General features: G+C 41.5%; 1 protein-coding gene across 1 annotated transcript in view; it reads left to right on the top strand.

Moving 5' to 3' along the window:
* The window catches only part of LOC144790783 (cytochrome P450 2J6-like), a 158,099-nt gene that overhangs the window by 26,160 nt on the left and 118,641 nt on the right, over positions 1–13,298 (top strand). The window contains exon 2 of the mRNA XM_078665474.1: positions 5,024–5,193. Coding sequence (XP_078521600.1) covers positions 5,024–5,193 — 170 coding nt within the window. The remainder of the gene's footprint in view (positions 1–5,023; positions 5,194–13,298) is intronic.

Raw genomic sequence — 13,298 nt, 5'->3', positions numbered from 1 at the left:
ATGGGCTGTACCGGGCCTGTGCCATCTATACTGCTTTCTCAGGATAATACAAAATAAACATACGTGGCAGTGGGAATTTCATTTGATTGAGTTGTATCTTCAGAGCAAAGACCTTGCCCCGAGACTGGTGTGGTTGCCAGATCTGGCAGCATTCTACTTCTTCTCTGGATCAGGATGCTTGGTATTAGATGTGGTCCTGAAAGATGGGGGTGCATGCACTGACCTTAAGGCAGTTTTCACTCAAAAGAAAGTTTCCCATCAGAGGGTGCTGCATGAGTTCTGTGGTTTTGAGCCAGATTTACAACTTACAAGTCTTAAATTTACCAAACTCAAATTTTTTGTCAGCTAACACTGCTGGGTTAAACTGGTAGTCGAAGATGCTAAATCCCAATTTCCAGAAAAAAAGTTTGAAAACCTCTCAGTTATGTTGTCATTTGGGAAATCACTGAGAATCTTGCAGGCTCAATATTTCAGAAATTCAGACGAGCATTCTCTTGCAGAAAGTCTATGGAAGTTTTTTCCAGGGAGTGATGAAAGCATTTTGATTACACAAAATGTGTTCTATTTTGATAGAAAGTAGCCTTTTACAACTTTCACAATGTGCCCAGATTTTTGGAAGAGTCAATTAAAACTTTTTGCTGGTAATTTCTACAGGTCCACTCTTTGTCGGGTAATTTGAGGTTGAGGCAAAATGGTCAGGATAAAAGAAACCTCTCGATATATAGAGTTGTACATATACAGGGCCTGATTTAGAATTTGTGTGTTTAATACAGTGGGAAAACTACAATTTCTGCCAGGGTGGTGGTGGAAAACCTACCATATTCAGATTGTCCTTCAAGAGTGGCGGAGGCTTTGTCGGCAAAGTGGCTGCATTCAAACAGTTCCTGGAAAATCCACCAATGCCTGTCATTGCTTGGGGAACGTTTGTAACCATATGTTGGCACTGCCAGTGTACCCAAAACCGGTGACACATTGTCAGTGCTAACATACCCACTTTCCCTCACATGAATGGGGTGTTGGATTTGCAGCATGTTAGGGACATCATACTTACCATTCTGTGAATCTCTGCAACCATTTCCTTGGTGGTGTGTCACAGAGCTACCACTTTTATCTATGTTGGCCGACCAGCCAGCCTAAATTGGTAGCTGACCTACCACCATGTCTGGTGCAGGAAGTCTCGAGTAACAGGCCCCCAGATTCATCAAAGTCCCGTTTTGCGAGTCCTTAATAGCGATTTTTAAGGAATCGCTATTAAAGACTCGCAAAACGGGATGCATGTACAAATTGCAATATTTTTTGCGATTTCTACTGCTTCCTTATTTGCGATTCGGTAATTGCTAATCGCAAATAAGGAATGGCTTTCCCATTCATTCCTATGGGCCTAAAGGCCCATAGGAATGAATGGGGAGTCATTCCTTATTTGCGATTCGCAATTAGCGAATCGCAAATAAGGAAGCGATTTCAAGGGCGCCAGGGTGTCCAAAGGACACCCTGTAGCACCCCTGAAATGGTAATGTACACAGGTGTTGCGCACACACATGTCCAAAGGACATGTGTTTGTGTAACATACAACTTAGAAAAATGCACTAAAGTGCATTTTTCTAAGTTTTCGCTATTTACCACGTAGTTAGACTACGCAGTAAATAGCGGCCCCAGATTGCGAATTCGCAATTTTAAAATGGTTCATGAATTGCATTTAAGGAATCTCAAATTGAGATTCCTTAAATGCAATTTTTCGCAATTTAGCGATTTCTATAATTGCGATTTTTGCATTTGGGATGATGAATCCCAAATGCAAAGATAGCGCTCGCAAAGGGCCAGATTCTCAGAATCTGGCCCTTTGCGAGCCGATTTTGCTTTGATGAATCTGGCTGATAGTCTCCACCGGTGGCACGTTTTAATCAAAGCAAAAGACACACATATGCTGGGCAGAATGCAGAGCAAATTGAACATTCACCCCAGTCAATAGATCCGGGGTAAAGCCATCGTTCTTTTGCTGACCATGCCAACTCAGTTTAGATGAAGAAATATGCAAATCAGTCTTGACTCTGTGCCATATGGGAACAGTCCAGACCAAATTGCCAAGCCAGGTCCTCCCTGGACCGGAAAAAAGCATCCTGGGACATGTTTTGGGCCATCACCCCTCATCTGCCAGGCTAGCTGGAATCCAGTGGCACAGTGAGCCTAGGTCCTCTGGCATACCCGGCGCACTTAGGGCGAGAAAACAAAAGACACACAGATGATGGATGGAATGCAGAGCAAATCAAATATTCACCCCCAGTCAATAGATCTGGGTTAAATCCATTGTTCTTTTGCTCATCATGCCACCCCAGTTTAGACCCAGCCATAAGCAAATCAGTCTTGACTCTGTGCCTCATGGGAACAGTCCAGACCAAACTGCCAAGCGGAATGTTTTCATTTGTTCTGCATTCCGTCCATCAATTGTGTGTCTTTTGCTTTCTCGCCCTAAGTGCACCGAGTATGATCAAATGTGGGTCCTGGGCTCACTGTGCCACTGGAATCAAGCTATCCTGGCTGATGAGGGGTGAAACCCCGAACCTGGTCCTACGATGCTTGATTCCGGTCCAGGGAGGACCTGACTTGGCAGTTCGGGCTGGACTGTTCCCATGAGGCACAAGGTCAAGACTGATTTGCATATGCCCAGGTCTAAACTGGTGTGGCATGGTGAGCAAAAGAATGATGTATTTACCCCAGATCTCTTGTGGGTAAAAATGACAATTCCTACTCCAGGGAGTGGAACAGTAGGAAAAGTGTTGGATAGCGGGTGGGTACAAATTACTATTCCAACTCCAGCGAGTGGAACAGTAAGGACAGTGTTGGATAGCGGGTGGGTAAAAATTACTTTTCCTACTCCAGTGAGTAGAACAGTAGGGAAAGTGTTGGATAGCGGGAGTGTAAAAATTACTATTCCACTCCAGTGAGTAGAACAGTAGGGAAAGTGCTGGATAGCGGGTGGGTAAAAATTACTATTCCGACTCCAGCGAGTGGAACAGTAGGGAAAGTGTTGGATAGCGGGAAGGGAAAAATGACTATTCCCACTCCAGTGAGTGGAACAGTAGGGAAAGTGTTGAATAGCGTAGAGGAATAATTTAGTAGACCCAGTCCTACAATTCAATTAAAATCAATTAACAAATAATTAATTATTTAATTTCCCTCCCCCTATTTTCCCATATAAACATCACCTCCAATAGAGTAAAATATTAATAAATTAACATAATTAATTAACATTTAATGAATTAGCTAATCACAATTAACAATAAAATGAATAACAATGATATCTAAATTAAGGAACACAATTAACAGTATGAAACAACTTTGAATAAATATTATATAAATATTAATAAAAAATTTATTTTCAATTAATTTAATACACACCATACTCCCCTATCAACACTCAACACACTTCTGAAAAAATGAACATAATTAACATATGAATGCATTAATTATTCATAATTAATATGCAATTAATTACTAATTAATAAACGTTTAAATAAATATAAATTAATTAAACACCTTTATGAATAACTTTAAATATTAAAAATGAATTAATTAACTTAATTAACATTAATTATTAACCATAATATTATTAATTCATTAATTGATATTTTTTTTATTTAAATTAAATTACATCCCACCCCATTCCCCTATAAACCCACAACCCACCACGGAACTAATATACGCAAACATTAATTACCAATATTAATTATTGAGCAATAAATTATTAATTAATACATTATTATTTTTTTAATTCAAATTAAATTACTTACCACCCTATTCCCCTATAAACCCACAACCCGCTACCGAACTAATATACACAAAAATTAATTAACATAAAATTCATTATCTTAAAAAAATTGTACCATACATTAAAACTAATTATATACTTTTAACACATATACTAACATATAATACAATTAAAAAAATGGATATAATGACATTCTATATAATGACATTCTATATACGGTAATAACATTCGATATAATTACATTCGATATTACTTACCTATATGTCGATATTATTTCCAACTATATTATGTCTATTCTATATTCTGTCATCTCGATATCTTTGATTCGATATTATGTCCTTTCAATATTTTGGATTCTATATTTTGGGTGTTTACCAATTCTATTGTCAGAGAAGACGATGAGGAATTCTCTCTGTCATGGCAGTACAGGGGCGGCTCCTCCGCTATGGTGGAGGAGCGTCACCCCACTGCTTTCTTGCAGTGTGAGAAGGCAAAACATAAAATGGTAATAACTTAAAGTTATTACCATTTTATGTTTGCTTTGCTTCAGGGCTATGCCCTTCTCCATAGAGAACATGCACAGCCCTCTGGCCCCTGGCTGAGCACTGTGTCACTGCAGCACCTTTCGGAGGCAGGAGAGAAGGAGAGCAGGAGCAGTGAAGGCGTGGGACCTGGCGGTTGTTTTAAAAAACAAATTATGCCCCCCTTATCACGCGACCCCCCTCCCTGTGCAACCCCCTCCCTGTGCAACCCCCTCCCTGTCCAACCCCCCTCCTTGTGCGACCCCCCCCCTCCCGGTGTGACCCCCTCCCCTCACGACCCGCACCCAACCCACAAGCCATGCTGGTCACTACTGATGCCAGATTCTTTCAATCAGGTCACCCGTCTTTTGTTACATTTCATTTGTGTATCAAAAGCCCTGTAGGTACAGGACAGGTTGGTACTGTGGGTCCAATGCAGCCCTAAGATGTGGAGGTGGTAGAGGGTTACTGCTCATAAACCCTGGATTATGGGAGTGTAATGAGAAGACAGGTACAGTATAAGGGACAACCAGGGAGATGGAAAAGGTATTCAAACAGCACAGATAGGAGAGCAGCTACTCATTGAGGTTCAGTTGGCCTTTTTATAGCTTAATGAGTGAATGAGGTAATATGAGGTTCTACATAGACACTTACAAGAACTGTAAAGTAGTATAAAGATAAAAAAGTATGACATTGGTGTGAGGATTTTTTCATTGTTTTCATTGTGTTTCCACAGCTTGCAAAGACTTATGGGAATATTTTCACCATATGGCTGGGGGGAACCCCTGTGATCGTACTGAACGGGTGCCAGACAATACGGAACGCTCTCACTTCCCATTCGGAAGAACTCTCTGGGCGACCATCCACACCACTCTTATCAGACCTTTTGGGCAATAAAGGTAAGGTGTCCATATCTCTCTATATAACATACTAAGGCATGTCTGACCCATACTCAACTTTGATTTTAACTCTAGCCTTAAAATGCTGTCCCTTTATCAGAACCATGAAAACAGATTGCATGACAACCCCAGGGCGTGTCTAGCAATGTAACCAGAGGTCAATTTTTGTCTGAGTTCAGCAATGCAGCTCTATCATGGTCTTGGTTGAATATATGTGCACAATCCCTGGTGCTAAAATGTCTGTATTTTTTAATGTTATGCTTCACATTATTTTCCCGGAAATATTGAAGTTAAATATAGAAATCCAAGATACTCCCAATATCCTTTTTAAGTTTGCTTCAATGCTAAATCCAATTATTCAAAAAAGGTACAAGGAGCTCTCAAGAGATTATTGAAACCCATATTGGTTGTGCTTCTAAAATAGCTGGTCCACCCTTGATCCAGCTTTGTCAGTCATCCCACACGTAATCCAAATAAAAAAATCAGCAACTTCCATCTGCTCCATCTCAAAGCATTCAAAAAGCCCTGCCCCTCTCTCACCAATAGCATTAACACACACTCTTGCTCCTTTTAAAAAATCTGTTTTTATTGGTTTTCAGAAACAGATACAGTCAACAGCATAGCATAGTTTGAATATACTGTTCCAAACAGGGCCAAGTCGGCACGCATCATTAAATACAAGATGTGTTCAGCACCTTAGTACAGTATGAGCAAGCCCACAAATGGTAAGTGCTGTTGTAGTTATGTAAATAGTTGTCAAACAGACATAACAGTGGGCTTGGCGTGTGAACTGGGAAAAAGGGGGATATAACAGGAATTGTTTGGGGTGGGGTGGTATGGCGCCATTCATCGTGGTGGAGTTGCCCAAGATGAGGGAAAAATAGCAACAACAAGTGCAAGCATGTTCAGAAAAGATGGGTAGTGGAGCTACACACTTCTTTACTCTTGCATATAATCTGTGGAATTGCAATCCAAGCCGGGATCCTGAAAACACCACTTACCCTCATCAAAGAAATAGTCTGCTCTGCCTCTCATCTCCTCTCTTCTACAGGAAATTCAGCCACATCATACCCGTCCTCAGGGAATTTCACTGCCGCCCCTTTGAAGCAACGATAAAATTAAAGATCAGATGCTTTACTTATAAAGTGATTCATTTAAACTTACCTCCTTATCTGACCAATCTTCTAAACATCTGAGATAGCCTAAGATCTCAGAATCATACTCAAAACAAATAAGTGGTCAAACAATCCTTCCCCCACCACAGCATCAGCCTGGACCTCTCTCCCTGATGTACAAAGTGCTCCAATGTATGGCATTTGGAAAAACATAAAAGAAATTCCATTTAGCATACAACTGAGTGTTTTGACTTCCAGAGAGATCAAATAATTTTCTCTCTCCTTAAGCTCAATAGACAGCAATCCCTGCAGTCTCTGTACCATCTATCATTCACCTTCTTGTGATGTGTGTTTTTTCTGGTTGACTATGAGGCACCCCAATGCCTCATAGCGAAGGAATGGTATATGAAGCTGTAAAATAAATAAATGTGGACTTCAGTGGAAATTATGGATGTCTGCCATGTCCAAGGAAACAAAAGTAACAGTGCACATTTGATAGCTGGCTTCCATTGAACTGTACATCATACACTTAAAATATCCACTTTGTAATGTTGGGTTTCATCCAAAGGTTTGAAGATAACTTTGCATGTTAGTGCCTAGCTGTATTGGGCCTAACTAGCAATGTTTCTGAATATAAGGTGACCCTGTGAGTCACTTTAGAGTTCACTTTTTCACGTGAACATCTGAAAGGATTTGCAGAGAAAGGGGGACCAAGCGAGAGGCAGGATAACTTGCCATCTACCCCTGAAGAAGAATGGGATGTACTACAGGACTGAGTAAAAACTTACCACTTCTCTGAAAGGACAAGGTGGTACCCTGCAAGGTATGCTGGGAACATGTTTCAGAAGATACAACTGCTACACCTGCTGCTCTAAGCAACTTTCATTTGTAAAGCATTCCAGAGATTGGAGACATATTGCTATTGTCCATCCTGACCAGAGATTACTGAAACTCGATCTCTCAGCAATCTCTTCCTGTTTCATAGAGAGATCACAAAAGTGTGAGATCGATTTTAGGTGAGTGTGAAGATCATCTAGAAGCGAACATGGTGGACTGTGACATGTTACCGGTCTGCCCCACTCCAAATTGGTAAATGGAGGGAAAAGTCCTCTTCTTCCTTCTCTTCATGTCTCACCCAAGAGAGATCGACCCAGTGACTTTACCAGCCAGTTGAGGTGTCGCGAACTAGATGTGAAGATGGTCTATATTAAGCACTTCCAGATTGCCTGAAGAAAGGATAACTCCTCTCGGTAGTGAAGATACCACCTTGTTTGGGATAATATATGTGTAAAGATGATAGGTGTCTCCTATGAGGGTCACATCTAGGAGGAAAACCCCAACAAAGGTGGAACAAACCTCCTTTTTAGGTCGAGCTGGCGTTGGAGCGCGAAGCGCTCCCGCCAGCGAGACTATAGTCACCTTCCTCCCTGTCAAGGGAGTAACAGCTGTGAACGAGCCCGATACAGACCTGGGCACGAGCCGACCCAGGTCTGTGAACGCGCTTCAAGGTTGAGCAGCTTGTGCACGTTTGTTGGACGTCAGGCGCTGCAAGCCCGCCAGACCAATTATCCCAGCATGAAACTCTACTTCCAAGACCAATTATCCCAGCAGGAGTCTCCACTTCCTCAGGCGCCGCAACAATTATCACAGCATGAGACCCACTTATCACAGCATGTCAACAGGCCCCCAGGCTGCTGGAGCACTCAACTATAATTAATGTGCAGTTGAGTGCTCCAGCAGCCTGGGGCGGCTCTCTGCATGCTGTGATAATTATATCTTTGGGGCCTCATGCTGTGATAATTAGGGCGGCATGCTCTATTTGCAGCACTGAACATTTTCAAAGAAGGCCAAGCAGTGACATTCATTGGAGACACTCACCCTCACCCCCTCACCCCTCACACACCTCCTCACCCTCACACCCCCTCACACACACCCTCACATACCCTTACCAGCACAGCAAAACACAACACAACACAGCACAGCAAAACACAACACAACACAGCACAGCAAAACACAACACAGCACAGCAAAACACAGCACAGCAAAACACAGCACAGCACAGCAAAACACAGCACAGCACAACACAGCACAGCACAGCACAGCACAACACAGCACAGCCCAGCAAAACACAGCCCAGCAAAACACAGCACAACACAACACAGCAAAACACAACACAGCACAGCAAAGCACAGGACAGCACAGCACAGCAAAACACAGCACAGCAAAGCACAGCAAAGCACAGCACAGCACAGCACAGCACAGCAAAACACAGCACAGCACAGCAAAACACAGCACAGCAAAACACAACACAGCACAGCACAGGACAGCACAGCACAGCACAGCACAGCAAAACACAGCAAAACACAACACAGCACAGCACAGCAAAACACAACACAGCACAGCACAGCAAAACACAACACAGCACAGCACAACACAGCACAGCAAAACACAACACAGCACAGCAAAGCACAGCACAGCACAGCACAGCAAAACACAGCAAAGCACAGCACAGCAAAACACAGCACAGCACAGCAAAACACAGCACAGCACAGCAAAACAGCACAGCACAGCAAAACACAGCACAGCACAACACAGCAAAACACAGCAAAACACAGCACAGCAAAACACAGCACAGCACAGCAAAACACAGCACAGCATAGCAAAACAGCACAGCACAGCAAAACACAGCACAGCACAGCAAAACACAGCACAGCAAAACACAGCACAGCAAAACACAGCACAGCAAAACACAGCACAGCAAATCACAGCACAGCAAAACACAGCACAGCACAGCAAAACACAGCACAGCAAAACACAGCACAGCACAGCAAAACACAGCACAGCACAGCAAAACACAGCACAGCAAAACACAGCACAGCACAGCAAAACACAGCACAGCAAACCACAGCACAGCACAGCAAAACACAGCACAGCACAGCAAAACACAGCACAGCACAGCAACACACAGCACAGCTCAGCAAAACAGCACAGCAAAACACAGCACAGCAAAACACAGCACAGCACAGCAAAACACAGCACAGCAAAACACAGCACAGCACAGCAAAACAGAGCACAGCAAAACACAGCACAGCAAAACACAGCACAGCAAAACACAGCACAGCAAAACACAGCACAGCAAAACACAGCACAGCACAGCAAAGCACAGCACAGCACAGCACAACCAAGCACAGCACAGCCAAGCACAGCACAACCAAGCACAGCACAACCAAGCACAGCACAACCAAGCACAGCATAACCAAGCACAGCATAACCAAGCACAGCATAACCAAGCACAGCATAACCAAGCACAGCATAACCAAGCATAGCGTAATAAAGCATAACAAAACATAGCATAACAAAAAATAGCATAACAAAAAATAGCATAACAAAACACAACAAAACATAGCATAACAAAACATAGCATAGCATAACAAAACACAGCATAGCATAACAAAACACAGCATAGCATAACAAAACACAACATAGCATAACAAAACACAACATAGCATAGCATAACAAAACACAACATAGCATAGCATAACAAAACACAACATAGCATAGGATAGCAAAACTAAACATAGCAAAACAAAACATAGCCTAACAAAACATAGCCTAACAAAACATGGCATAACAAAACATGGCATAACAAAACATGGCATAACAAAACATGGCATAACAAAACATGGCATAACAAAACATGGCATAACAAAACATAGCATAACAAAACATAGCATAGCAAAACATATAATAGCATAGCAAAACATAGCATATCAAACACAACAAAACATAGCATAGCAAAACAAAGCATAGCATAGCAAAACATAGCATAGCATAACAAAGCATAACAAAGCATAGCATAGCATAACAAAACATAGTATAGCATAACAAAACATAGCATAACAAAACATAGCATAACAAAACATAGCATAGCATAGCATAACAAAACACAACATAGTTTAGCATAACAAAACACAACATAGCATAGGATAGCAAAACTAAACAGAGCATAGCATAACAAAACAAAGCATAGGATAGCAAACCAAAACATAGCCTAACAAAACATGGCATAACAAAACATGGCATAACAAAACATGGCATAACAAAACATGGCATAACAAAACATGGCATAGCAAAACATATAATAGCATAGCAAAACATAGCATATCAAACACAACAAAACATAGCATAGCAAAACAAAGCATAGCATAGCAAAACATAGCATAGCATAACAAAGCATAGCATAAAGCATAGCATAACAAAACATAGCATAACAAAACATAGCATAACAAAACATAGCATAACAAAACATAGCATAACAAAGCATAGCAAAACACAACACAACACAGCATAGCATAACATAGCATAGCATAACAAACACAACAAAGCATTGCATAGCATAACAAAACAAAGCATAGGATAGCAAAAAACATAGCATAGCATAACAAAACAAAGCATAGAATAGCAAAACAATACATTGCATAGCATAACAAAACATAGCATAACATAACAAAACATAGCATAGCATAACAAAACGTATCATAGCCTAGCAAAACATAACATACCAAACACAACAAAACATAGCATAACATAACATAGAAAAACAAAGCATCACACACACAACCACGCACACATAACCACACACACAACCACAACCACACACACAACTATCTATCTATCTATCGCCCTCACTCTATCTGTATCGATCTATCGCCCTCACTCTATCTGTCTATCGATCTATCGCCCTCACTCTATCTGTCTATCGATCTATCGCCCTCACTCTGTCTATCGCCCTCCCTCTATCTATCGGCCTCAGTCTATCTATCTAATCGCCCTCACTCTGTCTATCTATCGCCCTCACTCTATCTATCTATCGCCCTCACTCTATCCATCGCCCTCACTCTATCCATCGCCCTCACTCTATCCATCGCCCTCACTCTATCCATCGCCCTCACTCTATCCATCGCCCTCACTCTATCCATCGCCCTCACTCTATCCATCGCCCTCACTCTATCCATCGCCCTCACTCTATCCATCGCCCTCACTCTATCCATCGCCCTCACTCTATCCATCGCCCTCACTCTATCTATCGCCCTCACTCTATCTATCGCCCTCACTCTATCTATCGCCCTCACTCTATCTATCGCCCTCACTCTATCTATCGCCCTCACTCTATCTATCGCCCTCACTCTATCTATCGCCCTCACTCTATCTATCGCCCTCACTCTATCTATCGCCCTCACTCTATCTATCTATCGCCCTAACTCTATCTATCTATCTATCGCCCTAACTCTATCTATCTATCTATCGCCCTCACTCTATCTATCTAATCGCCCTCACTCTATCTATCTATCAATCTATCTATCGCCCTCACTCTATCTATCTATCGCCCTCACGCTATCTATCTATCGCCCTCACTATCTATCTTTCTATCGATCTATCGCCCTCATTCTATCTATTTATTTAGATACTGATCGCCATCACTCTATCTATCTGTCTAGCTATCTATCGCCCTCACTCCTATCTATCTATCTATCTATCTATCTATCTATCTATCTATCTATCTATCTATCTATCTATCTATCTCGCTCACTCAATCTCTCTATCGCCCTCTATCTATCGCCCTCCCTCTATCTATCTATCGCCCTCACTCTATCTATCCCACTCACTCTATCTATCGCATCACCACAGCATCACTCAGCACCACCACAGCATCACTAAGGGGCACAACAACATCACTATGCGCTACCACAGGATCATTGAATGCCACAGCATCACTAGTCGCCACCACAACATCTCTCAGCCCCACCACAGCATCAATCTGTGCAACCATTTACCAACAACTGGGTCAAATATGATCTCTCAATGTTTCAAGCTTTATTACAAATGTCACAAAAAGAGGTTAGTATTTCACTTCTGTTCTTGGATTTTCGTCACAATAAAATACACTGAACATATTCTTCACAAAAGTTATTTACAAAAGTTTAAGCTATTGCCATTATAAATTACAATAACTTTTATTTAAGTATTAATTATTAAAAAAATTCAAAGCCATTGTTATTTGTAATATCAATACATCTAAGTCACGTGAATACAACACATATTGCATTACAAATGCTATAGGTGTCACAAGTTATAACTATTGGCATTGTAAATGACAAAGCTATTATTTTTGCTATTTTCAAAACCAACACATATATAAAAAATGTGTCATTTACAATACCAATAGCTCAAACTTTCCTAATGCGAGACCTTATGCATTGCAAATGCTTGTTTGATCTTGTGATTATTGATTGGAGAAGTAGATAGCATTGGTGACAAACGTTGGGCAATAAACTTCATGAGCATCAGGAACAAAAGCCAACATATCCAGGGAAAGAAGATCCTCAATGAAATCCACAATTACAAATGAAGGAAGGATATTTCACAAAGGAATAACTCACACTGACAAGGAAAAAATGAGGACCAAAAAGACCAAAAAGGGGACATTGAGCACAAAGAAAAATCAGGGAGCGCAATGCATTAAAATACAACATGACTTTTCAATGGCTGCCTTTTATATGCTGAATCAGAAACTGACCTCACATGAAGAACCTCTACCACAACTCGAATTGAGATAACTAAGGCAACTTCCAATGAACTGACTACCGTCTTGGAAAGACCATTTTATAAGTCTTAATATTTGCTTTGATTTGGGAACTCATGGCAGTTGCTTTACCTCAAAAAAGCCCAAGTTTGACATTTTGCGTGTCATGTGGCACTCTGCACTTTTGCGTGTCATGTGGCTCCCTGCACTATTCGCACCTTGAGAGAATACCTGGTGGGTGTGTTTGGCATCAATGTAGCGGCTCCAATGTTAAGGAAGCCTGCATCAGCCAAAATCACGAAATGCAGCAAGGTGCTGACAAGAAGCATGTAAGAAGCTTCTTCCCCTTCTGAGCTTGCAGGATCCTGCAATTCTTTGCACAATTCTGTGCATGAACGTGGCATTAGGGAGCAG

This window comes from Lissotriton helveticus, chromosome 11, assembly GCF_964261635.1.
Source record: "Lissotriton helveticus chromosome 11, aLisHel1.1, whole genome shotgun sequence".
Classification (NCBI taxonomy): domain Eukaryota; kingdom Metazoa; phylum Chordata; class Amphibia; order Caudata; family Salamandridae; genus Lissotriton; species Lissotriton helveticus.
This window is presented reverse-complemented; position numbering and strand designations above follow the sequence as displayed.